We start from the raw sequence: 26,980 nt of genomic DNA on the forward strand, positions 1-26,980 counted from the left end.
GCCGGCCCTCCAATGTATTATTGAGTGAAAAAAAACAAATTGCCAAATGATACGTAGGGTATGAAAAAAATGAAGGAAACACCTTAAGGTACCATATACATGTGTGTACATGCAGAGTAAAAGGTCTGGAAAATTCTACTCCAAACTCACTGCAGTGCTGACCAATAGGATAGGAAATGGAACTGTGGGAAATTCAATGGTCATAAAGATTTCAAGCCTTATCTTGAAAATGCCAAGTTTGAACCTGCTTTTGCACTAGCTGTTCTTTCTGCCTTGGAACACTCTTCCCTGGGGTTTTTGCATGGCTTGCTCCTTCTCTGTCAGGTTTCTGCTCAGTTGTCCCCTCCACAGAGATCTTCCCTGATCCCCCGTGTAAAGCAACCATCCCCAGGTGGAAAATTGAGTGGCGGAGGGGTGGGGAATGGAGAAAGACTTCTCTTTGTACACCATTTGTACCCTTTGAACTTCCAACCAAGTGAACTCATGCCCCATTCAAGAAATAAATGAATAACAATATAAAAAACCAAAGTCACTCCCCTAGTCATTTCCTTATCATGTCCCCGTTTTATTTTGCTTGAGACACTTGTCAGTGACTGAGACGATCTTATTTATCAGCTCCCCTGTTTGCTGTCTCCCCCCACTAAGAGGTGGGCCCCCCGGGGGCAGGAATCTCAGTGGGTCTGCCTGCTTCGTGGCTGTGAGCAAGATGGCGCCCAATACATATTTGCCAAATGACTGGGTGAATAATGTTTGTGGGTTTTTTTCTCTAGGAAAAATATATTTTGAATTATGTAATTAAAAATTTAACAATTAAAACTCTTTCCTACCTCCCCCCAAAAAAACAGATGAAAAATGGGAAGAGAAGAGAAGGTTATTGAACTAGGAGATCTCTCGGAGTCCATCCAGCTCTAAATATTTCAAAAACTTTTGGCTTGGGGTTTTTCTTAAGTCTAGATGGTGAGTGGAATTTCCCCTCCAATAAGACTTTCTGTGAGAGGGAAGTAGGAGATGGGGAAATAAGCATTCTGGGGTTCCTCCATCGGCTTGTCTTCCTTCCACTGGTCCGCGTAGCTAGGGAAGGGGGATTTCTTCCTTAGTTCCATTGAGGCCCCAACTGGGCAGAGGGTCCCCAAAGTTGTCAGGCCTCCAAGTCCAGGGCGGAGCTTGAATGGACGCCGGTGGGCTTCCCAGCCCCATTCTGCCCCTTCTGTAACACAAAATGTGGGAGACGATAGATAGGAACCCCTTCTTGCCTTTCAGTATCTACTCCCCTATATTCTGGAAGTACCACTCCCATTTTCCTTTAAGGGACCACAGTTCCCCATCTCTCAGTCTATCAGGTTTGGGTGGAGTGGACCCCAACCCGAAGGGCTAGGGGTGGGCCTGTGACCCCAGCCTGGCCACTCAGAGCCACAGTGACTGGTCAGCCATGTGACCCAGCGTGGCCAATGAGAACCAGCTCTGAAACCACAGCTGCAACTACTGGGAAACTGTTGCGCCCTCTCCACTGGGGATGGTAGGCTCGTGGGACCAGAGCCTGGAGCTGCAACTCTCTGCCCGCTCATGCGGAGACCCTGCCTGGGAAGGAAGCCAACTCACAGGAAATAAAACTAAGAGATGGTTCTTGATGACATCATCTGACAACTGGATGAGGTCATGCCTCAAGTCCCTGACCTCTTCAATTACATGGCCCAGTAAATTCCCTGCTGCTTTCCCAGGTTGAATTGGGTTTCTGTCCCTCACATTTCAAACAGTCCTGACACATAACCTCCTTCTGCTGCTGAGAAACTATCAACAATTCCCCCTCCTCCAAGTGGTAATAAATAAACTCTCTCTGCCAGGCCAAGGCCTTCGGGTTGTGGCCCCAGCTTCCTCCCTTTCATTTCCTCCTGACCCCCACCCCCTTAGTTTATGTGGCTCCACCCACCACCTCAATGGACATCTCTAAATTATCCCAGGCTCTCTGGGCCCAATTCACAACCTCTCTTGTCCAAGACCTGGACCACCTCAGAGATGTCCTGGTGGTCCCTACAGCACTTCCAGGCCTTGGGATCGGGTCATCAACATTCCTTGAATTTTTCTGCCTTATTCCTGGATGGAGGGGGTAGTGCTGGGGATGATGGGGGTTCTACAGAGCAAAGCAGGGGGCACATTTCTTGGAGGGAAGCACAATCTCTTCTCCCCTGCTCTGCATCCCCTCCATCATGTCTAGCACAATGCTTCAGGGCTATGAGTGAGAATTTATTTATATATCAGGCAAGTCCCTTGTCCCCTCTGGCCTCAATTTCCCCATCACTAAAGGGGGGTGTGGGGCTGGTTTACATGCAGCTGAGAGAAACATTCAAGAACACAGGGTCCTCACCTCCCAGCGCTCTCCTGAGGCCTGGCAGAGCTGAGAATAGGCTTCAGCGATGACGGAGACCCTGGAAAGCAGAGGGAGACCCTGAGGAGGGGACCCTCCTCCTCCAACCCCTCCCCCATTCCATCCCACCCTACCCCGACTCACTTGCAATAGATCCCTCCCCCAGGAGGTAAATTGGGGATGTTCTGTGAGGCCAGAGTCCTGAACACCGTGTTCAGGCTGGGGGTCTCCTGGGCAGAGGAACACAGCTCTGAGAAGGAGGCAAGGGTTATGGGGGTGCCCCTGGTTCCTGATCACCCCTGCCTCTGACCTCCTGGCGCCTGCTCACCAGCGACCCTACGGCCCAGGGCTGCGTCCAGGGCTTGCTCCTTCCTGATCGCCTCCTCACAAGGCCTGGGGGCCCCTGGGAAGCAGACCAGTATGCAGGTCATGTTGTCCAGGCTGCCCTGGAGAAGGTAGAGAAAAGAGAGCCTGGTGGGGTACAGTTGAATGTCCCAGCAGGGGGCTCCACGCCCTTGGAAGCAGAGCTTCCCAACAATCCTCGTGTTCTAGTGCCCTCCTCCTCATTCTGGTTATGCCCATTTCTCAAGTCCCGCCCATCTGCCAGTCTAAACCACGCCCTCTCACCAGGACCAAGCCCTTAGACCACGCCCTCACTGTCCCAGCCCCACCCTATTAAAGAGAACCACGCCCCTTCCCCAAAGCCCCTCCCCTTCTGCTGTCTAGCTGCTTTTCCTTCTTCTGACACTAATCAGATCTCAGGACCCATTCCTACCTCCCAGGGCGGCCCACTTCAAAAGACCACGCCCTTTCTCTTAAATCCCTCCCACTTAACTATCCAGCACTAGTACTCTCCCATCTTGCCTCAAGGCATCCCTCAGGCTCCACCCTCTCCGTATTTTGGCTCTGCCCCATTCCAGCAGGCCACGCCCTTTAGGGGAGCCCCACCCCCTCCTCTAGCTTTATTCATGCCTCTCCATCGAGCCACTCCTCCCTAAATCCCTTGGATTCTTCCCCTCAAAGATCCCAAGCCCCGCCCCCAGGACCTTGCACAGACACGTGTCCAACAGCTGTGCGCACAGGAGCTCTGGGGCCAGGCCCAAGCAGAGGCGCGATGCCACCAGTTCCGCCAAGGCAGCGCCAGACATCGCGTCCCACACGCCGTCAGAGGCCAGGAGCATGAACTCATCCTCGGCCCGGCGTGCCAGGGCGGTCACTTCAGGCTCCGCGGAAACGAGCTGCAGCTCAGGGGGCCTTCCCGGAGCCTCTTTGTAGGCAAAGTCGCCCAGTGCCCGGGACACTGCCAGAGAGCCCTCGAGGCGCCGGCGGCGGATGGTGCCGCCCGCATCGTGGATGCGCTCGCGTTCCCGGGGTCGGAGGGGCCTATGGTCCTCCGTGCTGAAGGCCACGGCGCCAGCGCGACTCAGCACCGCGCGGGAGTCACCGCAGTGCGCCAGGTACAGAAAGCGCGGGGACACGAGCAAAGCCACGGCGGTGGAGCCGCCCGGCTGGCCGCGGGGCCAGAGAGCGCGCAGGCGTGCGTCTGCGCTCAGGAAGGCGCGGCGCAGCGCCTCGCACACGCCCTCGGGCTCGTCCGGCGCGGGGCCCAGCGCCTCGAGCACGTGGCCCGGCAGGTGGCGCGCGCCGAAGAGGGCAGCTCGCGACCCGCCATGGCCGTCGAGGACGGCGAAGAAAGCCCAGCCCGGGGGCAGCCCGGGTAACGCGAGCCAAGCGCAATGAGCGTCCTCCATGTGCGCGCGCCACCCCTGCGCTGCGCTCGCCCCGAAGCGCAGGCCCCAGGACGCCGCCGCACCCCCGTGCGGCCGCTGGGCGCATCGCGGCGCGTCCAGGAGGAACTGAGACCCCTGGGGAGTGCGCCCCTCCTCTTCCTCCTCCATTGCCTCCTGTTCTTTGCGAGCTGGCCAGAAGAGACGCTCCAGCAAGCGGGCGAAGGCCGCCATCCTTCGGCCCTGGGATCAGGAAGGCTCCACCCTCTGCAGCTGCCCCCCCCTCCATTAATCTCCTCCACTGTGAGATTTTAAACCACCTAAATCTCCTCCCTATACCCTTGACCTGCACTTAAGTCGAGTCACTAGAAGGAAGTGGACTTCTGAGTGTCCTCTCTCCCACCCCTTCAAAGCGTGGTTTGGGATCTGGGTCTGGGGAAAATGGTAATAGTAGCAAACTAGCCCTTACCATGTGCTACACACTACTTTACATCATCATCTCCGATTTACCGAAGGGGAAACTGAGTCACAGAAGAAGTAAACAGTGTTGAAGGGAAACGAACTCTAGAATTCGTGTTCTCAACACCACACTCTCGACTGCGGGTCCCCAGCCCCGCTCCGTCCAAGATCCCGGCTTCAAAATCTTTAAATCCTTTATTGTTTTAGTTCGACCCTTCCGGTCTGGGTCTCACCCTCGGGCTTCAGTTGCTTCTCTTGCAGGTCCCGCTCAATCACTCAAGCCCACAGCCTCAGACGCTTTTCATATTCGCAGTCCTGACCCCGCCTCTAGCTCCGCCTCTTAGCTACAGACCAGCCCCCATGCTGGCTAGCCAAAGCCGGCCTCCTCTCTCCGGGTGACCCCCACCTTCTGGCCGTGCCCCCTCCCCTGCCAGTTCTTTCCTATTCCCTCTAGGCCACGCCTCCATGCTCAGTCTCTGACTGACCCCGCCCAACTCTCTGAATAATTCTAAATTGGCTGAAGCCCCACCCACGTCTGAGCTCCTCCCGTTGTCTCAAAACTTAGTGAGTAGGTAGTTTCTTCCTGCCCCCTTTCCCCCTCCCTCTGAGAATCTAGGCTGGGACCCTCCCTCAAGCAGTAGAATCTTTATACTCTCTCCTCAACACCACCCCTAGCTCCGCCCCAACCCGCTCTGAGATCCGCGCCCCCATCCTCGCCGCCTAGGCTCTTTCACCATCCTCTCCCGGGGCCCCGCGCCCCACCCTGGGCTCCGCCCCTCTCTCCCTAAAGGCCGCGCCCTCTTCTGCCTAGGAGCCGCCCTTCAGACCGCCCTCCACGCCTTTGCGGCCCCGTAGCCCACCCTCCTAGCCCCGCCCCTCTAGAGGAAAGCCACGCCCTCCTCCCCGGCTCCCTGGCGTTTCCCCGCCCCCTCGCCCCCCCGGGTCCCGCCCCCTCCCTCTGGCCCCGCCCCGGGCCCCGCGCTGCAGTGCCTTCCCCGCCGCGGCCCCGCCCGCCCCCGCCGAGCGGAGCACAGGGCGGCGGCGGCGGCGGCGGCGGCTGGAGCGGCCCGGGAGGAGGAGGCGGCGAGGATGGCGGCGGCGTCTTGGGCGCGGCGGAGATGAGCGCCCGCGGCCCCAGGCCCAGGGCGGCGTGGCCGGAGTGGGCGGGGGTCCCGATGCAGGCCCGAGGGGGGCCATGGGGCAGGTCCTGCCGGTCTTCGCCCACTGCAGTAAGTAGAGGGAGGCTCGAGCCTGGTGTGGGCCCAGAGGCCCGGGTGGGCTCCTCCCCGGTCTCCTCTCAGCGCCCGGCCGCGGGAGAGCCGGGATGGGGGAGGAGGCGAAGGAGACAAAGGAAGCTTTCCCCTCCCCCCGCGTTCCAGCGGCGACGGGGGCGACCTGACCCGGAGGACCTGAGTGAGACAGGGCGGAGGTGGGGGACACTGAGATAGCTGGCGGGGGGCGCGCTGGGCGCTGGGACGCGCCGCTGGGCCCCACCCGGGGATGAGGACGCTCACCAGGAGCTGTCCCCTCGCCCTGGTGCTGGCCGCAGCCGGCGGGGAGGGCAGTTGAATGGAGGGGTAGAACCAGGATGGAGAAGAGGGGTCTGACCCACCCCATCACCCATCTTCGCATCCCACCTCCGTTTCCTGGCCAGACTCAGAGGCAGCCCCGACCTCGCCCAAATTGTCCAGCCTCCTGTCTCTGGGAAACAGCCATCCCTGGGCTGGGGCCAGGACTCCTGGGTCCTTAGCGGACTATATCACTGATTAGTAGTAACCCTGGAGGAGACCCACTCCGCTCTGGGCCTCTGATTCCCTAGTTGAAGAAACCAGGTGGGGGCAGGCGGCGTCCGATTTCAATTTCCAGACGATATTGAGCATCTCCGTAGGCAGTGCCCCAAGCTAGCTCCGAGGGGCTAGATTCCGCAATTGAAAAGGCCTTATCTGATCCTCATGATCTCCAAGCCCAGGGCTCTAACAGTCCTTGTCAAACATTCTCTGTCCCACACCCCTGTGGTTCTGACAGCTGGGGATTTCAACAGTCTCAGATCTAGCCACTTGTATGATTGGGAGTCCAGATGCCAAAATTCTAAGAATTTGTTATTTCAACATTTTAGACTATCATCCCAACATTCTAAGATCTTGTCCTCGGCTTACAAGGGAAGGCCCTACATGATCCTCACCCCCGATCACCTCTCTGTCCTCATCTCCCACCCTTCTCTCCCTCAGTTACTCTGCTCTGGTCACACCTTCACACCTCTCTGTTCCTCAGATATGCTAAGCATAGTGCTTGCCTCAGGGCCTTTGCACTGGTTGTTCCCTCTGCCTGGAACACTCTTCCCTAGATATCCTCATGGCTTCCTCTCTTCATTCACCTTTCTGCTCAAATATCATCTTATCGGAGACGTCTTCCTTATCACCCTGTCTGAAAGAGCATCCTCTCACTTTCTCTTCCCTTACCTTGCTTTATTTTTCTCTGCCCACGTAACACCCAACATCATGTATTTGTTTATTGTCTGTCTCCTCTATAGAGTGTAAGCTGTATGAGGGTAGGGGTTTTGTCTGTTTTGTTAACAATTATATCCTCAGGGTCTAAAACAGCCCCAGGCTCAGAGGTAGGCGCTCAATAAATGGTTGTTCAAAGAATGAATGAATTGAAACCTCCTAAAATTCCTAATTTGAGGATTCTAAGATTAAAATTCCTGGATTGGAACTTCTAAGACTGAGCTTCTGGTAGCAGCGATACTAAGGTTTTACAGTCTGTATGCAGAATGTTCTAAAGGTCCTATGATTAAAATATTCTAAGATTCCTTAATTCGGACCATCCAAGTTTCCAGGACTGGCACACTTCTGTGATTCTGACAGTCTAAGCTTCTAAGAGTCTTCGATTCTTTCCCTCTCACAGAAGAAGCTCCGTCTACAGCTTCCTCTACCCCTGACTCCACAGAAGGTAAGTGGAGGGGGAGGATGTGAGAGTGGGATTGAAGGGGGCTCACAGCTGGGTAGGGGGTTTGAGGAGCGAGGGTTGAGGTCCTGCTCCCAGGAGCTCACGGCCCTCCTATGCTCACTGCAGGAGGGAACGACGACTCGGAATTTCGGGAGCTGCACACAGCCCGGGAGTTCTCGGAGGACGACGAGGAAGAAACCACGTCGCAGGACTGGGGCACCCCCCGGGAGCTGACCTTCTCCTACATCGCCTTCGACGGCGTGGTGGGCTCCGGGGCGCGCCGGGATTCAGCTGCCCGCCGCCCCCGGCCCCAGGGCCGCTCAGTCTCGGAGCCGCGAGACCCGCCCCCTCAGCCTGGCCTGGGCGACAGCTTGGAGAGCATTCCCAGCCTGAGCCAATCGCCAGAGCCCGGGCGCCGTGGTGACCCCGACACTGCCCCGCCGCCCGAGCGTCCCCTGGAGGACCTGGGGCTTCAGCTAGACCAGCTGGGCTGGGCGGCCCGGGACGCGGGGTCCGGGGAGGACTCTGCCACGAGTAGCTCCACCCCGCTGGAAGACGAGGAGCCCGACGGATCGGAGGCTGGAGAGGCTGGGAAAGGTGAGATGTCCGAGGTGCTGGGACCGGAGCCGCAAGGGGTGGGTGGTCTCTTCTCAGGGCACCTCCGAGGAAAGCTCACGGCCTTCTCTCTCTAACGCGCCAGAACTGGACCTACAACTCGAACTCGCTCAGTCTCCGCCGCACGAAGTCTTGACTCCACAGCCCAGCTCCGGGTCTGGGACCCCCCAGGCCAGTACCCCGTCCCCACCCGGATCCCGGGATTCGAACTGCTGGCCTGATGAGCCGCCTCTGGACCAGAAGGAGGAAGAGCCGTGGAGGCAGCCGGAGCGGGAGCCAATCACGGGGCAGTGCCTCGATAGCACAGACCAATCAGAATTCACATTGGAACCACACCTTCTAGGTAAACTGCGTGAGTGAAGATGCTCCGTTGGACTACAGAGAGGGTGGGAAGATTGGAATTTAAAGGGACCAACCTCGTGAAGGAATTGAGGAGAGTGGAGAAGGGAGGTATTGCTATTGGCTAGACGTTATAAACCCCGCCCTTTCAAATTTTTTCCCTTTATCTAAGATTGCCATTGGCTTTTTTTTATATAGTTCTCCCTCCCATTTGAGAAATTAGCCCTCCTTCGAGCGTTAGGATTGGCTGATTGCTAAAAAATAATCTCTCTTTTGCAGGACTCCCCCTAGAGCCTGATTTTGGACAAGCCAAACCCCAGAAAAAATAAGGCGGTCTTCTGGATGTGGCCATGGGACATTTCTAAGTAAACTCTACGCCTTCTAAAAACTCTCCTCTTCCCTGACCACATCCATTGGCCAATTGCAAATAGACCCCGCCTTACTTTAAGATATGCTCAGCCTCTACGAGCGGCTATGGGTTGGTTATAGACATCAGGGCTTTGGGCTATTTACAAAGAGAGCCACCCCTTTTTGGAATTGTCCCCACCTCTGTGGAGAGCCATTGGCTGGGTGTAAGGGGGCCCCGCCCCCCTGCTCCCTCCCTCCGGGTCCCACTGAAGTGGGCAAAATCCCCGAGAACGAGCAGTGTCCGCAGCCTCTCACTCGGAGCAGAGATGGGGAGTAAAGGTGGGCTTTCGGGGTGGGCTGGGAAGAGGGCTGGGGACGGCGGAACGGGGTCCAGATCCGCTATTACCTCCCTCAACCCTCGGGGGATGTTTCCCTTTGGTCCCAGATTTCCCAGAGCGGCCGGCTGGGCCTGGGGGTCTGCGGGGGTGTCTAGGGAGGGCGTGGAGGGAGCGTGGGGTCTCCTTTCTGCGGAGCCGGGGCTTTGGGGCCCAAGAGCGGGGAGGCCCCCTCCCCCAGCCTCAGGCCCAGGTGGCGCTGTCACTCAGGAGCTGGACGGGCCAGCACAGCTGCAGGCGAGCCCCCCTCCCCCCAGCGTGCCTAAACTTAGCCCCCACCGCAGGCGACCCGGCCCCTCCCCCACCCACTGGCACCGGCCTTCGGGAGCCTGCAAAGTCAGGCCCGGCGTTGGGGGGTGGGGGCGGGCCTGCCCTAGTTAGCGGTAGATGGGAGGATGTGTATAGGGAGGATACTGAAGTGAGGGCAGTTAGATGCTGAGAGGGACCGTCGGGATGGAGTGAGGGTGGGAGGATGGAGAGAGTCTGGAAGGAAGTGGAAGGGTACTGGGCTCCCAGTTCCGGGCTCAAATAGGAGCGGATTATAGGGAGGGCTGTTAAAAGTTTAGATGGGTGAGATGAAACATTCGGCTCCAGAGGTCACTGGGGTCCAGAGGTCAGGGCTTAGGTTGGGCTTGGGAGGTGAGTTTAGGGTCTGAGAAAGGGGTCAGAAATTTGAGTTAGGGCTTAGGAAGGAGGATGCTGTTATTATTAATACATTGAGGACTTAGAAAAACCTGTTGGTAGGAGTATCGAGGAGATATCACTTACACATCAGGTTGGCAAAAAATGAAAAGAACAGTAATACCCATTGCTGGGCAGGATGCTGGGAAAAGATCACTGTCAAGTTGCTCGTGGAAATAAGAATTGTTAGAGTCTTGCTAGTAAGCAATCTGACAATATTCATGCCACTCAAAGATATATAATTAGTCCACCCAGTGACTCCACCCCTGGGATTGTATCTCAGAAATAGAACCTCCTGGTAAGAAGGTTTACCTTACAGAGGTAAGAATATCTGTAGAAGGCTGGTACTTGCAGCACTGTTGGGGAAGGGGGCGGGGTAGGAAACAAAATGAACGGTCCAGCAATAGATACATCGTTGAATCAAATGAATGATGGTGCAGCCACGCTACGGAATATCATGTAGCCCTTAAAAGGAATGAATTAAGAGCTATTCCGGTTGATTAGGAGAGAATTCTAGAAGGAAAAGTACAGTGAGATATGCATGATGCACACAAGTGTCTATATGATTCCATTTTTCATAAATAATGACCAAAAATTGTGTCCACACATAATCAATGGGCAGGAGTAAGCTCAAAGGGACTGGCTAGTGGTTGACTTGGGTTTTCCAGAAGGAAGAGAAGAGGCAAGCACGGAATAAAAGAAGACAACTAAAAATTTGGCAATTGGGTTGAGGCTCAGACAGGTCACGGATCAGCCCTGAGACAGGAAATGGGAGGTCAAGAGGTCAGCCAGGCCGGGCCCAAACCCCAGCCTGATTGCCCCCCTCCCTCCACAGTGGCGGACCTGCTGTACTGGAAGGACACGAGGACGTCGGGAGCGGTCTTCACGGGCCTCATGGTCTCCCTGCTCTGCCTCCTGCACTTTAGCATCGTGTCCGTGGTCGCCCACGTGGCCCTGTTGCTGCTCTGTGGCACCATCTCTCTCAGGGTTTACCGAAAGCTGCTGCAGGCCGTGCACCGGGGGGGCGGCACCAACCCCTTCCAGTGAGAACCCCCGGCCCCTAACCCTGACCTCTGTCCAGACCCCTGCACTGACCCTAAGTCGTGACCCATGACCTCAAAACAGGCACTAACTTCTCACCCTGACCTTGACCCCTGATCCAACCTAGTCCTGTTTCTCACCCCACCCTGACTTTAAACGAGGCTCTGACTGACCCTAGAATTCCAGCTCTAACCTCTGATCCCAACCTCTTACCCTTAATCCTTGATCCCATCTCCCACCTTGAAGACCCCAGCCCTCTACACCTGGCCTTCTCCCCAACCCCCATTTCTTGCCCTTGTCCCGGTCACACCTCTCAGCCTGGGCCCCATCCCCTGCTTGAGTCGCCTCAAACCCCTTTGTTCTCCAGGGCCTATCTGGATGTTGACCTGACCCTGACTCAGGAGCAGAAGGAACGTTTGTCCCAGCAGATCGCCTCCCAAGTGGTCTCTGCAGCCACCCAGCTTCGGCATTTCTTCCTGGTAGAAGACCTTGTGGACTCCTTCAAGGTGCCCTGAAGCCCCCAATCCCTCCTGGGTTCCCCGTTCACTGTCCTGCCCCCGGCGGGTAGAGGGCCATTGCTGGGTGCATTCCCAGCCTGGGGAGTGCCCTGTGGGCTCTGCTGACCCTGACCCTCACCCCCAGCTGGCCCTTCTCTTCTACATCCTGACCTTCGTGGGTGCCGTCTTCAATGGTTTGACTCTTCTCATTCTGGGTGAGCTGGGAAGGCTTTGGGGGCGGGGTGGGGAGGGGTCTCTGGGGCTTGGTGGGGGACAGGGCTCTGGATGGAGCTGTTAATCTCCTGGGAGAACCCTGACCCCCATCTCTGTGCCCACAGGAGTGATTGGTTTATTCACTGTCCCCCTGCTGTATCGGCAACACCAGGTGAGTGTGACAGGCCCTCAGTTGGCAGTCAACATGGGTGGTCTAATTCCCCCCTCTACAGCCAGGGTCCCATGACAGATGTCCCAGCCAGACATAGGAAGACCAACTGGTGTTCCTACCTGTGAAAGAGCCGGGGTCTGACTGACATGCCTCACCCCAAGGCAGACCAACTAAATGATGCTTCTCCCTGACAATGGATCGAAGGTCCAACTGTCATGTCCTCGCTACAGAGAGGCAGCCCGACTGGTGTCTTCTCCTCCAATACCACCAGAGACTGACAAACACATATTCCAGAGACACACAGACAGACAGACAGAGGGATGCCTTCTATCCCTATACATAGTCTGGGTTTGACTGACACCCCTCCCAGCCAATCAGGTGGACTGTCTGATGCCCTGATTCCCCGAAGCTGCCAGGCACTGACATCTCCATCAAAACTGGGGAGGATGAAGCCCACAGCACTGACAGATCCAGGGCCAGCTGCCATATATCTTATCCAGAGACAGGCAGCTGGACCCACATTCCCTTTTTGACATTCTCCAGCACAGCTGAGGGCCAAATGATACACACGTCCCTGCCAAAGAGATAGTCCTAACGAACTGCCTCCTATGCTAGAATCCCCAAGACTCACAACGTCAGCTAACACTGTGAATTAAACTAGTATTTAAATCAATCCACTCAGGGACTTGACAACCAACACCAACGCCCTCTACTCTCACACTGCCCCTGAACACACATGCGCACGCGCACACACACACACACGTGCACGCACAACTCACTCAAAGATTAACAGTTGTGTCCAGGACGCAGACTTGCTGGCAAATTCTTGTGTGTCTACCTCTCTTGTGTGGCATTACTCCCCACAAAGTGTGGCCCGACTGACTGACCCTTCAACCTGAACTTGTGTCATCCAAGGGTATTTGATTGGGTTTAGAGTTGAAGGTGGTTTAGCGGGCTACTTCCCCCAACTCCGGATTTGGGGGTGGGGGAGAAAGCAGTCTCCTAAATGAATTAGGGACAAGAATCCCCTCCAATCTCTCCTTTCATCCCTTCTGCGTCTCCCCAGGCCCAGATTGACCAGTATGTGGGATTGGTGACGAATCAGTTGAGCCACATCAAAGCTAAGTAAGGGCATGGGGTGAAGATGGATGGGATGGGGAAGGGGGAAACTTGGGAACTCCTCCCCGACTCCCCTCAGCTAGTTCCTCCATCGAACCTTCTCAGATACCTACCCCGTCCCCTGCCCCACCTCGTGACTCCACCTGTTTGTCCCTCAGGATCCGAGCTAAGATCCCAGGGACCGGAGCCCTTGCCTCAGCAGCAGCCGCAGTCTCCGGATCCAAAGCCAAAGCCGAATGAAGGGGGCACCTCTGCCCGCGGGACGCCTGCCCCCACCCACTGCAGCCCTCTGCCCCACTCAATCTCCCTTCCATCCCCACCCTCTCCCTGCCTCCGCCGGAGCCATTTCCCGGTGGGTGTCAGGATTACTCACACCAGGGAGTTTCCGCAAATTGCCTGAGCGGCCAGGACTACATTTCCCAAGAGGCTCTGCTTTAGGAATCCAGGAAAGGCGAGGCACCTTGGCTGCGGGGCCTGCTGGGACTTGTAGTTGCCTAGATAGGGCACCCGCCCTGCACTTCCGAGATCCGCCGCTGGAGGCGCCGTGAGGGGTTGGTGTCTCCTGGACGCCACTAGCCCCAACGCCGGGGCATTGCATGGGGCCCAGGGGAGGCCTGAGCTTGGATTTACACTGTAATAAAGACTCCTGTGGAAAACCCAAGGCCTCCTGTGCTTCCAGCCCCCTCCAGCTTCCACCTTCCTGCACTGAAAAACACCTAAGTGATCCTCAAGGAGGAACCTTCCCATCTCGGCTGAAGAAGCCCCCTCTACCATCTGAGAGACCGCCCATCCCAGAGCCAGCCAAGCCTTGGCAGCCACTGTCCATGCCTGTGCTCAAGGCAGACATCACTAATCAATCCCCACACTGCCTGCTCTGCAGCCATGTCACCCATGTGTCCAACTGCCTTCTGGACGACTCCCCCCCCACAAATATATCCAAACCTCTTCCTTGTCCTACCTGATTTCCAACTCAGGGATGTCCTCTCTCCCCACGTTGTCACCAGACCAGAGACCTAGGTACAGCCCTGCCTCCTACTCCCTCAGACCCCACATCTAATCAGTTAGGAAGCCATGTCTAGTCTATCTTCCAAACGTCTCTCATCCACCCACTTCTCTCCTTTCCAATCGCCTTGGGACCAAGTACAGGGCCTGGTGGCCTCTCCAGGCCTCAAGTTCCAAAACTGTAAACTGAGGGAGGAGGAGACAGGAGACTGGAGTCTAAAGGCCCATGGACCTGGATTTGAATCCCAGCTTTACTACCTCCTGGCTGTGTAACTTTGAGCAAGTGACCTCACCTCTCAAAGCCTCTGTTTCCTCAAAAGGAAAAATGTCCCCATAACCGTACCTACATGTAAAGCTCTTGTCCCAGAGCCAGGCATATAAAAAATGTCCGGTGAACAGAAGCTGCTATTGTTAGCTAAACATTGTTTCCCAAACCTCAGTCATTCCCTCACCACCTTCATGATCTTTATATCACCTGTTCTGCTATTGATCTAATTTTTTAATTGGTTTATTACAAATAAAACAAATGACTTTTCAAAAGAAATGTTACTTCACCACCAAGGAAGTCAGTATCACTTGCCAGAAATAGAAGATAACAATAAAAATAAACACAAAACTATTAACATTTAAAATGCTTGATCCGGGCTGGCCCCGTGGCTTGGTGGTTAAGTGCGCGCGCTCCGATGCTGGTGGCCCGGGTTCGGATCTCGGCACGCACCAAGGCACCACTTCTCCGTCCATCCTGAGGCCGAGTCCCGCATACAGCAACTAGAAACTAGGAGGATGTGCAGCTATGACATACAACTATCTACTGGGGCTTTGGGGAAAATAAATAAATAAATAAAATCTTAAAAGAAAAAAAAAATGTTCGTGCAGCTCCTAAAATCATCTCGCTTGCCTCTAGCAATGCATGTCACATTTTGGGAGATAGATAATGATGTTACAGGAGTCGTGGTTACAGCCCCAGAATTTGTATACAGGGCTTGCCTAGTGGCCGCTTTCTATCTAAAAGAAAAACGCTCAGGGGTTTTCTTTCGAATACGGGTTTACCAAGCAAAGACAATGTTTTAAATTTCCAAATAAAAAAAATAGTAAAACTTCCTAAAGATGCTTTTGTTTACACTTTCCGTAAGACAAAGCGTCCATTTGTCCATATAAAGAATGGGGGAAGAGGGACTGGTTGAGATTATGGGTCCAGGAATGGCTAAAGCCCCCATCCTTGGCATCCCCATTGGAGGCGGGAAACAGGCTGGAGATGGAAACAGCCTTTCTTGAGTGCTTCCCAGTGCCTGGCCCCGTGCCAGACTTTTGTATCCATCTCTCCATACAGTTCCTCCAGTGAAATCAGTTGTACTAGTCTTGTTTTCCAGATGAGGAAACCCAGGATCAGAGAAGGATAACGGTAACATTCTCTCATTCATCCTACAAACATTTACCCAGCATCTGCGACATGCTCAAGTACTCTTTAGGCACTAGGGATACAGAAATGGACCAAAACAAAGTCCACAGTTTCATGGAACTGATATTACAGGGGGAGCAGATAGACAATAGAAACTAGAGATAGAATTTGGCAGGTGGTGATCAGAGTGATGGAGAAAAGTCCAGCAGGGTAAGGGGATAGAGTGACAGGACTTGATATTTTTTTTATTGAGGTCACATTGATTTATAACATTATGTAAATTTCAGGTGTACATCATTATATTTTGACTTCTGTATAAACTACATCGTGTTCACCACCAAAAGTCTAGTTGCCATCTGTCTCTGGACAAATGTTCCTCTTTACCCCTTTTGCCCTCTCCCCACTCCTTTCTCCTCCGGTAACCACCAGTCTGTTCTCTGTACCTGTGTTTGTTTATCTTCCACATATGAATGAAACCGTACAGTATTAATCTTTCTTCATTTGACTTATTTCGCTTAGGATCATACCCTCAAGGTCTAGGCTTTTCTATTTTAAATTGGATGGTCAGGGCAGGCCTCACTAACTGGTGATATTTGAGCAGAAGTCAGAGTGAAAAGACGCAGTGAGTCATATGGAGGAAAGGAGATTCAGACAGAGGGATAGCAAACGCAATGGCCCTGGGAAGGGAGCGTAGCTGGTGTGTGCCCCGAGAGATCTGTATGCCAGAGGCCAAGTGTGTGAGGAGAGAGGAGGAGAAGCCAGGGTCACATGAGTAAATGGCTGAGTTTATAAAACGATCACGTTTTTTGTAATAATAATTTTGATGGTGCGGGTTCGATTCCCCCTGGTGCGTGGGCTATGTGAACTGGTGAACGGTACTATCCGTTTCCAAGCCTCAGTTTCCTTGGTCATAAAAATGCAGGTGCAGAAATCGATGACCTCTAGTGTCTAAACTTAGTGGGGACAGAATTTCTGTCATCCCCAGCACCTACGACAGTGCATGGGACTCAGTAGGCGCTCACAACATTTGAATGAACTTAGGGTTCCGCAGGTGGCTGAAGTTCCGCAGAAGAACAGCAGGTGTCGCGCCAGCCCTATAGCCGCCAACCTGGAGCCTCCAGGGCTGGGCTAAACCAGACTCTAGCAAGAACCCGCTTACTCGAATTCGGATTTTTCAGGGAAGGGGCTTCTGAATGCCGAATTATGAATCTCTCTTAAAAAACTGACTTCTCACTTGGAAAGGGGGCTTCTGGCTCTTTAACAGCCAGCAGCGAGTGGGCCGGGTCCTCGGGAGCCGTTTCCCAGAATGCGCGGTGCTATGCAAATAAGACGGTTTCCAAATCGACAATGATTCACGCCATGTGGAGCAAAGACAACGTTTTGGAAGGACATCTGCCGTTATAAATGACTGGGGAGAATTTCCATATATTGAAAGCAACAGTCTCATACCCTCCCAAACCATATGACCATAACTGTAAAAATATAGGAATTTATGGTTTTTATATAGTCCTGTGGAGAACCGCTTACTTCGCCCGGATGATCCTCAGTGGTCTGGGGTGCAGGCTTCAAACCTGTAGCTGTCTAGCGACAGAGTGGTTCAATTCCACCTTTCGGGCGGCTCTCCAGCTCACAATTCAGTCTTTTTTTTCCTCCCTCCAAACTGGACATTACAGTGCAGGTTGCCCCAGAGGATGCGCCTCTGGCCGGCATCTGGAGAGGTCGCTGCAGTTCTCTGCATCGTAATTGATTATCCTTCACCACGCGGGTCTCTTCCTGTGGTTACACTTTTTCCGGGAATATCAAAGACAGTTCCAAAAGATGAAGAAAAACTCGTCTACACGCTCAGTTCTAGGATATTTACAGTTTGAGAATTACCCTGGTTTTCTCCCCCTTCGCTTGCTCACTCTCTCATTCCTTGTCATTTGCTCACTCATGTATTTAATCATGCATGCACTTATTAATCAGTCAAATGTTTATTCATTTATTCATTCACTCATTCAACAAGTATTTGCTGAGCGGTTACTCGGCGCCTGGTCCTGCACTGGGCGGTGCTGGGGACACAGTGGTGACGACGACGCCGGCCCTCGCATCATGGTGCTCCCCGTCCAGCGGAGACAAACCTCAAACAATCATTAATTACACATTTAATTAACAACTACAAAGGCGATAACTATTGGGAAGGCAAGTATAGAACATATGAGGCCATCTAACAAGGAGACCTGAGCTCAGGTGGGGTGTCAGGGTAACATTTGAGCAGACACCTGAAGGATGAGATGCGATGACCCAGCAGAAGGGGGGGATATTCCCGGCTGGGGATCAGGGTGGCCCCAATAATGGCGATTGTGATATCTGTCCCTCTACTCTGAGCTCAGCGTTGGCGTGCACAAGCTCATTAATTCCTCACAACAGCACCATTCTGCAGCCGAGGAAACTGAGGTTCAGAGGGATGAAGCCTCTTGCCCAAGGTCACCCAGCTTCTGTAAGCCTCCAGCCGCGGGGTTCTCAGAGCCCTGGCCCGTGCTGTTTACTACTGCCCTGGTCTGTCTTTCCCCAGTCTATTCCTAAATGTCTTTCGAATCCTTCCCGTCCTCTCTCTCCCACAGCCCTGGGCCTGTTCCAGGTCCCTCCCTCACACCCCAGTGTCCCCACCCTAGCCTCCTCCTTGGTCTGCTGCCCCAGGCTTGCCCCTTTCTCTCCCAGCGACCCTCAATCTGAAGGCTGGAGGAGTCTTTCTAAAGCACAAACCTGTCCCTGCACTTCTTGTACTCAAAACCTGCCATGGCTCCCCGGTGCCTTCTAGAGACGATCTAAACTCAGTCTGGAATTTAAGCCTGCAGAATCGGGTCCCCGCTAACCTCTCTCTCTGCACCCTTTGCCCTAGCCACCGTGAGCCTCCAGCTTCCTCAATGTTTCAAGCCCTCCCTCCACCGACAGATCTTTGCACTCTTTCATTAGACTTAGTCTTTTTCTATTCCCTTCTCTGCCTTCTATTTATCCTCTAGGACTCAGCTTACCTGTCCCTCCTCCGGGAAGTCTTTCCTGACTCCCAGGCAAGATCAGGTGCCCTCACTGGGCTCCCCCAGCCCCACGGACTCCCCCAATCCTGTCTACTTTAATCGTCCCTGACTGGGGACAGGTCTGTGCCCTCCACTGTACTGTGACCCCTAGGAGGGGATAGCCTGGGGCTGTCTCAGTCCTTGCAGTGTCCCAACACCCCCCAGCACAGGGCTGGGCACACAGTAGATGCTTAGCAAATTTTAAAAATTAATGAATAAATTAAGTGACTCCATCATGACGAATTCCCCTGCTTACTCATTTACTCAGGCATCAGAAGGACCTCTGGACCATCACTTCAATTCCCAGAGTGCTTACTGCTATGCAAATAAGAGAGGGCTTGGCTCTTGCAATAGGGTTGGCTCAGCTGTATCTTTGGAGAGACAAAGTAGCAATATTTTTGGTTCACTCAATCTTAGGTTGGCCCCAACATGATCATAACCCAGAAGAAATGGTCATATGGAAGGCAAAAGGAAACACATCCTTAGTGTAAAGTATTCCAACTTTTTGTGTTTCATATAACCCTGAGGCTGGATTTGGCTTCCCGTTAGTGATCTGCAATATAACGAGGTGTATTGTTCAGGTTTTCCTCTTTTTGTAACTTTTGCTCCTGCCGTCCTCAGGACATACAGGGTCCAACATAAGTCCCTTGCTCACCAGGAAGCCTCCAGCACCCTTCAGCACTTCAATATCACACACGTCACAGCTAATATTCTGTCTGCTTATTTTTTCTGGGAGGAGGCACAGCCTGCGTGTGCGGGAAGTCCTCCTGACTGTCTAGCCTCCCTCCATCCTGCTGTGGGCTGATTCACCAGCAGGAGTTCCAATGTGTGCGTGTTTGTATAGTTCCCCCAGCAATCTAACTTCACTTCCTCATGCTGAAAGGAAGGCAGGTGATGGGTGTCAGGAGAAAATAGACCCTGAATCTTGGTGGATGCATTTTAAAAGCTTTTTATTGGCGACAGTGCAGAACCACGGGGCGAGGATAGCGGCCCAATGCCGGCCAGCCCCCGCCCCCTAGGGTCAGGTGCAAAATACAAAAAGAGAATCACAAATACAGCATGGGGCGCGGGGTTGGGGATTCAGTAACTTGCAGTCGGTCGGCAGGGGCAGGCCCTGCTTCCAGTCTCACACTTGCACCCATAATTCTCCAAGATACAGACTGTAAAAATCTATGATCCCTCAGGCTCACTCACAAAAATAAAATCTCATGTCCCCAACGAGCCCAGAGTCAGAAGACAGCTGGAGGATCAGGGATAGTCAGAAAGGAGACAGATGGAAATGGCCAGATAAAAACAGGCAGAGAAAAGATGGAAGGGGAGAGACACTCAGGAAAGAGACAGCCAGAGACAACCAGAGGGGCTGAGACCATCAGAGAAGAGACAGTCAGATAGAGACAGCCAGAGAAAAGACAGCCTGAGACAGGCTGCCTGGAAGTTTCCAGAAGCAGTGTTTCCAATTCAATGGCACGGCTTTGGGGGCCAACGTGACCCAGGCCGAGGTTGCAGAAGCTCTCCACACTCACGCGCACACACACACCCATATATAATATATTTATTTATACATAATAGATATAAGTGCCTTTCGGAAACCGAGAAAGGGATAAATAGCTAGGGGCCGGGTCTGGGGTCTGGGACCAGGGCGGGAGGCGCGGGACGGAGCACGTGGAATGTCTTCCATGCACACGGAGGGCGGCGGGCCCATCCGATGTTAAAAAATACCAATTTGCCTCATGATGAAATTCTCACGAGGTGAAGCACAAGGAAAGGCGAGGTGGGGGAATCAAAACCAAGATTCGGAGCTGGGGGGACGGAGGAGGGGAAGCTGGGACCGTGGGAGCCCAGCCCCTTCGAGTTTGCCAGTCCAAAAATATTGGGGGGTGGGGGGGGCAAAGCCTCAGCCTTTATATCTTCTCCCCAAAACTGTCAGGCCCCTGGCGATCTCCCATTGCTCCCTTTCTAGAAAGGGTGTGGAGGTGCCAGGGGGAGGGAGAAGCCGGCGTCCTAGGCTGGGGTAAGGTGACAGGCCTTAAAGAAAAAAGGTCAGGGCTGGGGGCTGGGGGTCCTGAGGAGAGAGGCCACGTGGATGGATAACTGTCACCCACCTCTCGATTCTGTCACCCCCTGGAGTCTAACTCACTGTTGAAGGGGAGGAAGGAGGCAGATGGGGGAGGGGAGACCAAGGAAAGGCTTTGGGGAGTGGGGGGCACAATCCCTCCGCAAGGGGTCTGTCCCGCCGGGCTCCCCCCTCCCAATCCGGCCAACTCATTTCACAGTATAAGACACTCCAGCAGGACAGGCCTCACAGCGCCCCCTGCTGCCTGGATCAGAGAGGCCCAACAAGGAAGGCCCGGAGGGGAGGGAGGCCGGGAATAATACTGTCATCAGGAAGGAGGGCTGAACGTGGGGGCATCCTTAGGAGGCGAGAAATTCAAATCAGAGCCAGTTTTGCGGGGAGGGGGTGGCTGGAGAGTCAGGGAGGGAGGTTCACATTTCAGACTAAGTCTGGGTGGGGGGACGGAGATTATCATGGGGGGCATCAACTTCCCTCTCAAGGGGGGCTCAATTCAGAGGAGGCTCTAACCACAAGGAAACGTTAAATAAGCTAAGATTGGGGGAGCAGGGAGAACCAGCTTAGTCACCCAGCTGAAGGGTGGGTGTCGGGGACATTACGGGGGCTCTGTGGCATTTCCTTGTTGGGCCTCTCTGGAGAGAACTCCAGCCCACCCCCTAGCCAGCCGCCAGCACCCCTTTCCCTCCAGCCCAAAGGTGGGCATCACCCCCCACCCACCCATCCCCAGAGGTTGGGTTGAAATGAGACAGCCAACAGGCAGCCGGGGGGTGTCCATCCCCTCCCCACCCCCTGCCCCCAAAGTCACCAGCTCTCGGGCCTCGCCGGGCCACAGAAACAAGAGGCGGCACAGAACACAAGGAGGTGCTCCTGTCGGATGGCAGCGGCGGCACAGAGTCAGACAGGAGAGGCAAGGAGGCCACACGCCCGCTTTGTCTCTTCCCCTCTCTCCTCCTTCTCTTCCAAATCGCTCTCCTTTGTGTGTTTGTTAGTTTTGTGTCTAAAGAGTTCACAGAGCAAGAAGGGAGGGCGAGTTCAGGGGGTCGGAAGGCTGGTCGCTGCCGCTGGTGCGTTGGGCGCCGGCGAACGCGGAGGCCTCCGGGCAGGTGAGGACAAACGAGGAAGTGTACGAAGGGTTAACAACGGGGAAAGGGTCGCCGAGGACTTGAACTTCACTGTGTGTAAAGAGAGAAGCTGTCAGGTTGGGGGGTGCGTCTTGGCTGGTCTGGAAGGGCAGGGGCGGTGGTGGCGGGGGCGGCAGCAGCCAGCTGAAACCATCTTCCTTAGCGGATGCTGACCCCGGCAAATCTCTCACCTCCGCCAGCGGGCCCGGCCCGGGCCCCTCTTCGTAGGGGATCTTGCAGCCCGGTTTGTGGGCCACCAGCACAAACTCCAGACGCTCCTTCTCCTTTTGGAGCTCGGCGATCTCCGACTCCAGCTCTGCCTTTTCTTCCTCCAACTGATCTGTCTCCTGAGGCCCCGGCGGCCAGGTCACGGAGGAGGGGGAGCAAGGAGAACAGACCGTGAGCGACTAGAGAAAGTACAAACCGCCTTCCCTAGACTTGCTGCCAAGGCCCAGCGGACTGAGAGGAAAGACCCCCGCGCTGGAGGCCTGGTGTCATATCTTGGGGCAAGGGTCTTGCCTTCTAGGAGCCTCAGTTTCCCCATGTGTCCAGTGGATGGTTGGGAAGGGGCCAGGTGCACATGGAAGTCTCTGGTTGCAGGAGGCACTCAGAGGTTTGTTGAATGAATAAACAATTGGTATATGTTTTTAATGCCCCCTATTCCCCTCTGTTACCCTCCCCTCTCTGCCTCCCTGGAAGGAGGGCAAGCGCACAGGAAAGTACTATCAAGGATTTCCCTGATTCCTCTAGGGGTAGCAGGTCATCCTGCAGGCAGAAAGTAGGAAATTCTCAGTCTGAGGCAGGGAGTAAAAAGAGGGGGCCTTGGTGGTCGCCACCAGCTCAAGGTCTGAGAAGTATGGGCGGCTGGGGCAGGTGGTGGGGAATTAACATAGGATACAAGGATTTCACTTGAAAAACTTTCCAGAATGTTAGAGCTAGAAGGAACCTGCAGATTCGATGAGGGGTCTAAGAGATGGAGAAACCGAGGCAAAAATGGGTTATCCTTTGCCCAAGACCAAAAGGGAGAAATGGCTGGAGGTCCCCTCTGTTAAAGGTCCCTCGCCTGTCCCCTCAGGATGAAGGGGAGGCCAGGCGAGTGGTGGATGTGTGTATGGGGGGAGTCATAAACCAGGGCAGAGAGTGGCCAGGGGGTCACATAAGTATGTGAGGGTCTGTGTGTGTGCACAGGGTCACCCCGTCTGGCCACACCTGGATCTAGTTCCATGTGGGGAACCTCTGGTTCTCAGCCCAGGATAAGGACACAGGTGAGGGGGGAGCAGAGGATGGGGAGAGAGCCCCCCTTTCAGCATACCCTCGCCCCACCCCTGGCCCCATCCTCACCGCCTGGAGTCGGTCAGTCAGCTCCCTTCGACGGTTCCTGCACTTAGCCGCTGCTAGCTTGTTCCGCTCCCGGCGAACTCTTCGTTTCTCCTCCTCCTCCGGGGTAAGCTGAGTAGGGGAGATAGAGGCCATGAGGTTTGGGGAAACGGTGCAGCTCCTCCATCCATCCCGAACCTGCTTTTCTCCCAGAACCCCCAGAAGCCAGAAAAGGACCCTCCAGTCCTCGCTGACTGTGGCAAGGATGGTAGGGTTTCTGCAGCATCGAGGGCTTCTTGATCCCTCACCCCAGTAGTGAGAAAGTCGCTGCCTCTCTTGCTTCCTTCCCCCCAGAGCGAGTTCTGATGCCCCTTACTCACCGTCTCCTCTCGGGGTCTCCTAGGCCGGGCTCGGGCAGGGCGGGAAGGCCCAGGTCCACTGGTGGTTCCGCTGGTGGAAGGCCCTCCACTGCCACTAGCTCCGCCACCGCTGTAGCTACTCATGCCCGGCGTGGAGTAACTGGTTCCTGGCATATCGTAGGGGTCGACGGCCGGGGGCTGGGAGGCCAGCGGCTGCCCCTGGGACTGGGCCATGGAAGAGATGATGGTGGGTTGCACAAGCCACTGGAGGTCCTGGCTGGTTGTGATCGCGGTGACCGTGGGCACGAAGGAACCGGGCATTTCCCCGAGACCGGCGCACTCCTACGGGGTGACACATACACACACAGGCGTAGACACACAAACAGAGACACCGACACACACACACCCAACACACATACACACACCGACCCCGTGAGTGAGCACAGGGCGAGCGGGTGTGGATGTGTGTGTCACAGGCAAAAAGCCACAACACCCACCCTTCCACTACACCGTGACGCAGTGGTTAATGAGAGGATTTCTGCTCAACTGGCTTCTACCTCCTCCTTCTTCCTCAGGGAAAGGTTGCACGGTTCCAGCGGGTGGTGAATCACACCCCGGGTTGGTGACTCTTAGGTGTGGGGGGTGGAGAGGAGGCTGGACACAGCCGGGTGACAGAACCCCCGGGACGGAGTCACAGCCACACACACAGCCACAACACCCCACCCCCACCCCAGAGGCAAGGGGAGGGAGAGAGACAGGCCTTAGGCCAAGCCTTCCCCCACACTCACACACATACACACACCCCTCTGAGCCAGGGGATGAGGGATTGGAGGGTCCATGAGACCTCCGTGCAGGGGCGGGGGTCTCAGTTAAAAGGGTGTTGAGGGACGGGCCTAGGAGTTTAGAGCAACGTTTCAAGTAATTGTCTCTTCCCAGAGTGAGAAGAGACACGTGACAGGTTAGGGTGAACGGACAAGTAGAGAAAAGTGAGGAGCCAGGCTCCCTCTGACTGTCGCGGAGGGGGAGTGGTGTAGGTCCTGAGCCCCCAAGCCCAAGCCGAGCTCATCTTCCCCCCCCCACCCCCAAATGGAATCCTAGAACTGCTCGGAAGGCTTAACTACTCTCCTGGGGGCGTGGTGAGGGATGGGCTGGCTCGCTGGCCAATCAGCGCTCTGGAAACCCAGAGGGGGCGGGGCTCCTGGAGACCACCTGGATGGTCCCTCTAGGGTTAGCGGTTCTAGTCCTGTGTTCGGACACACCGGAGGGACTGGGCGTCCGGAGCAGAGGGAGCGGGAGTGTGTCTGTGTGTGCCTGGAGAAGAGGGGGACGGTCACCATGTCTCCCGAAGAAACCCCGGCGCACACAGACACGCTCTGCCCCGGAGAGCGGAGGGGCCGGATCTCCACAAGGTCCTTGTGGACTCATGGGGTCGCAGAGGGTCGCTCCTGTCGCGACAGGAGTCCCCTCGCTCTGCCTCTAGAAGCCCGTAAAGGACACTCTAGCGCCGAGGAAGCACGGATTCCGGGGACAGAGGGGGGAAGGGAACTGCACCCTACAAATAGGAAGGGAAAGCTGATTGGCTAAAGCTCGCGCCGCGGCGGCCAATCGGAACGCCGGGCTGCCCCCTCCCTTAGCAACGTGGCCCTGGCGTTCCAAAATAGAACGCTCCCGGGACGTCAGGGGCGGGGCGGACGAAGGGGGCGCAGCGCGCCGTGCGTGCCCCGCGTCAGACGGAGGATTCCAGCGCGTCAGCCGTTACGCACGGGTCCCCCGTTACGTCTCCGCGCAGGAGGCGGAGGCAGCGCATCCGAGGGTTCGAGGCCCGCTTTCCCGCCGGAGTGAGGGCGACGCGGCACCAGAGTAGGTGCTCGGGTGGAGAAGGAAAGGGGAGGAGGCTACTGGAAGCTTCCCCGGAATTTCTCCCACCTGCCTAACCGCGCTAGCTTCAGGTTGGGGACCTGAGTCCCGGAGCTGGCTAAAAGTTCTTAGCCCTGCTACCGCATACACGTTGCACTGAACGGCTCATTCTCCCCACCCCCAAAGCTTACCCCTCTGCGATCCCTCCCTGCGCTCCACGCACACAACCAATTGCAAACACGTCCCGACTCTGCAGTTTGCAAAGTGCGCCGTGAGCCTCTTCCCTCTCAGATCCTGGGTTTTGACGCGACTTTCTTTGGGATGGGAGAATGGCTCGCTCCACTCTTGACTTAAAAAACTAAAACCTACAAAGCAGCACCCCAACCCTCTAGAACTTACCTGAGAGGCGGCGGCGGTGGGTGGACTGCCGAAGGAGTCCACTGAAGACAGATACTGAGACTCGGCGGAGGGTGAGGAGCTGCACCGGGAGCCGGAGTCGTAGTCTCCGGGGAAAGCTTGAAACATTTCCCTGGGCACAGGGGGGCCCCTGTGACCACGCTGAGGTCGTCGGGAAGCCAAGGCTATGGCCGGGTGGGAGAAGAAAGGTGCGAGTCCGGGGTGAGCCAAGCGCGTCCCCAAAGTGCGCTGTCTGGGGAAACTCGGGGTCGGGCAGCGTCCCGCTCCAACAGTTATGGCAAAGTTTCTGTGCAATTCCTCTGCGGTGCCCAGGCTCCCACAAGATGCCGCTGTGCCTCCTGAAAGTCCAGGCTCCGTAGGTCCCAGGGGTGCGGGGGGATCGCTCCCCAAGAGGCGGAAAGCGCTGTCCTGTTGTACAGAATCTGCTTCGGGTGCGGTCTCCTCCACGCGTCCGGCAGGTCCCACGGGGGAGGGGAGTAATAAAGAAGACGAAAAAAGTTAAGTCGGTCCTCCAAAATAAAATGTAGAATTATCTAGAAGAATCCTTCCAAAAACTTTCTCTCCGGAAAAAAATAATAAACTGAATTTCACAGCCCCCTCCCCAAGAAGAACAACCACAACAATCAAGTCCCCAAGTCCCAGCTCCGCGTGTCCTTCCCGCGGCGGTAGCTCTCAGTCTTATGAATGAAGCCCAGAGCCGCCAGCCTGTATTTATACGCCAGGGACCCGCCCCCTGCTTACGTCACTCGTCCTGCTCTTCGTAAACTTCCCCAAATCTCCGGCCCCGCTGAACAAAGCCCCGCACCGTCCGGCAAGGGGTCTTCCCTAGCCTCGATCTGGTCACCTGCATCACCTTCGCGGCCCTGGGGGTCTCGGGGTCTGCGTTTTGGAGCACTCGGCGGGAGGGGATCCCGGCCCCGCCTCCCAGGAGTTCCTGTGACGCAATTAGCCATATAAGGAGCTCGGCCGGCGCGGCTGAGTGTTTGTTTGGTATCCTAGCAATTACGTCAGAGGGAATCCCTCGCTCGCTCGCGCGCTCACCCCTCGCGCCTGCGGAACCCGCCCGCGCCTGCGCAGTGCCTCGCCGCTCGGGGGGCTAGTATTAATAGGCTTTTACACGCTCCCAGGGAGGACCCCAGCTAGTGAGTCCCCCTCACCTCTGGCAGCCCCTCTCAATTCCCCTGGTGGTGCAGTGCCCCCACTCAAGAGGAAAGTCAGATCGCCAAAAGTCTCCTTTTGGAGTAGTAATGTAGTCACGTAGGCGGGGAAACTGAGTCCCGAGCCGGGTGGGAGGGGCTGTGATGCTCCAGGTGAAAGTGAAGGAGGGGGCGAGTCCCGAGGCTCGTACTAGCTCCTGCCCTAACTCGTTGTGCGAGCTTGGAAAATGTTTGCCCTCTCTGGGCTTCAGCTAGAGTTTTCCCAGCTGGACAAACGATGTGTGTGTCTTGGACCCCGCTGGCTCCCCAG

At 55.5% G+C, this 26,980-nt stretch overlaps 3 protein-coding genes and 1 non-coding gene across 9 annotated transcripts; 2 read left to right on the forward strand and 2 right to left on the reverse strand.

The window, feature by feature from the left end:
- PPM1N (protein phosphatase, Mg2+/Mn2+ dependent 1N (putative)) lies at window positions 1-4,354 on the reverse strand. 2 transcript variants are annotated; one of them, XM_014795190.2, is made up of 5 exons: window positions 3,409-4,354; window positions 2,691-2,808; window positions 2,507-2,612; window positions 2,363-2,423; window positions 1-1,207 (listed from the first exon to the last, which is right to left on the reverse strand). In XM_014795190.2, the coding sequence occupies exons 1-5, from the start codon at window positions 4,321-4,323 to the stop codon at window positions 1,139-1,141; spliced, it is 1,269 nt and encodes a 422-aa protein (XP_014650676.1). In that variant the 5' UTR covers window positions 4,324-4,354; the 3' UTR covers window positions 1-1,138. The 2 variants fall into 2 exon arrangements, with proteins under 2 accessions (XP_014650676.1, XP_087277671.1); XM_087421545.1 differs by lacking the exon at window positions 1-1,207 and adding an exon at window positions 1,448-1,578.
- A 1,282-nt stretch (window positions 4,355-5,636) lies between these two features.
- On the forward strand, window positions 5,637-14,785 carry RTN2 (reticulon 2). Of its 4 annotated transcripts, none has more exons than XM_087421542.1 (10): window positions 5,637-5,777; window positions 7,453-7,497; window positions 7,621-8,091; window positions 8,195-8,461; window positions 10,708-10,915; window positions 11,281-11,419; window positions 11,556-11,625; window positions 11,749-11,795; window positions 12,862-12,920; window positions 13,073-14,785. In XM_087421542.1, the coding sequence occupies exons 1-10, from the start codon at window positions 5,744-5,746 to the stop codon at window positions 13,152-13,154; spliced, it is 1,422 nt and encodes a 473-aa protein (XP_087277668.1). In that variant the 5' UTR covers window positions 5,637-5,743; the 3' UTR covers window positions 13,155-14,785. The 4 variants fall into 4 exon arrangements, with proteins under 4 accessions (XP_087277668.1, XP_004440212.1, XP_087277670.1 ...); XM_004440155.3 differs by having other exon boundaries at window positions 8,195-8,452; XM_087421544.1 differs by lacking the exons at window positions 5,637-5,777; window positions 7,453-7,497; window positions 7,621-8,091; window positions 8,195-8,461 and adding an exon at window positions 8,795-8,813.
- A 2,060-nt stretch (window positions 14,786-16,845) lies between these two features.
- Window positions 16,846-16,932, forward strand: TRNASTOP-UCA (transfer RNA opal suppressor (anticodon UCA)). The gene has a single exon. It is a non-coding gene; the product is annotated as a tRNA-Sec (tRNA).
- A 2,372-nt stretch (window positions 16,933-19,304) lies between these two features.
- FOSB (FosB proto-oncogene, AP-1 transcription factor subunit) lies at window positions 19,305-26,209 on the reverse strand. Of its 2 annotated transcripts, none has more exons than XM_087421550.1 (4): window positions 25,496-26,209; window positions 23,261-23,464; window positions 22,905-23,012; window positions 19,305-21,910 (listed from the first exon to the last, which is right to left on the reverse strand). In XM_087421550.1, exons 1-4 carry the CDS (start codon window positions 25,619-25,621, stop codon window positions 21,449-21,451), a joined length of 900 nt encoding a protein of 299 aa, XP_087277676.1. In that variant the 5' UTR covers window positions 25,622-26,209; the 3' UTR covers window positions 19,305-21,448. The 2 variants fall into 2 exon arrangements, with proteins under 2 accessions (XP_087277676.1, XP_004440210.1); XM_004440153.3 differs by having other exon boundaries at window positions 23,261-23,581.
- Window positions 26,210-26,980: the final 771 nt, after the last annotated feature.

This window comes from Ceratotherium simum, chromosome 33 (genome assembly GCF_057802395.1).
Source record: "Ceratotherium simum simum isolate JZ-2026a chromosome 33, ASM5780239v1, whole genome shotgun sequence".
NCBI classification, from domain to species: Eukaryota; Metazoa; Chordata; class Mammalia; order Perissodactyla; family Rhinocerotidae; genus Ceratotherium; species Ceratotherium simum.

What these genes read in the sequence shown, in the direction of transcription:
- PPM1N (XM_087421545.1), bottom strand. Translation starts at nt 4,323, where the DNA reads ATGGCGGCCTTCGCCCGCTTGCTGGAGCGTCTCTTCTGGCCAGCTCGC. An exon ending in GGGGGAGGGATCTATTGCAA is followed by an intron (nt 2,424 to 2,506) that starts GTGAGTCGGGGT and finishes TCTGCTTTCCAG; the next exon opens with GGTCTCCGTCATCGCTGAAG. An exon ending in CCTCAGGAGAGCGCTGGGAG is followed by an intron (nt 1,579 to 2,362) that starts GTGAGGACCCTG and finishes CTTCCTTCCCAG; the next exon opens with GCAGGGTCTCCGCATGAGCG.
- RTN2 (XM_087421542.1), top strand. Translation starts at nt 5,744, where the DNA reads ATGGGGCAGGTCCTGCCGGTCTTCGCCCACTGCA. An exon ending in ACACCTTCTAGGTAAACTGC is followed by an intron (nt 8,462 to 10,707) that starts GTGAGTGAAGAT and finishes CTCCCTCCACAG; the next exon opens with TGGCGGACCTGCTGTACTGG. An exon ending in TTGAGCCACATCAAAGCTAA is followed by an intron (nt 12,921 to 13,072) that starts GTAAGGGCATGG and finishes TTTGTCCCTCAG; the next exon opens with GATCCGAGCTAAGATCCCAG.
- FOSB (XM_004440153.3), bottom strand. Translation starts at nt 25,621, where the DNA reads ATGTTTCAAGCTTTCCCCGGAGACTACGACTCCGGCTCCCGGTGCAGC. An exon ending in CCACCGCCGCCGCCTCTCAG is followed by an intron (nt 23,582 to 25,495) that starts GTAAGTTCTAGA and finishes GTCACCCCGTAG; the next exon opens with GAGTGCGCCGGTCTCGGGGA. An exon ending in GGAGACCCCGAGAGGAGACG is followed by an intron (nt 23,013 to 23,260) that starts GTGAGTAAGGGG and finishes TCCCCTACTCAG; the next exon opens with CTTACCCCGGAGGAGGAGGA.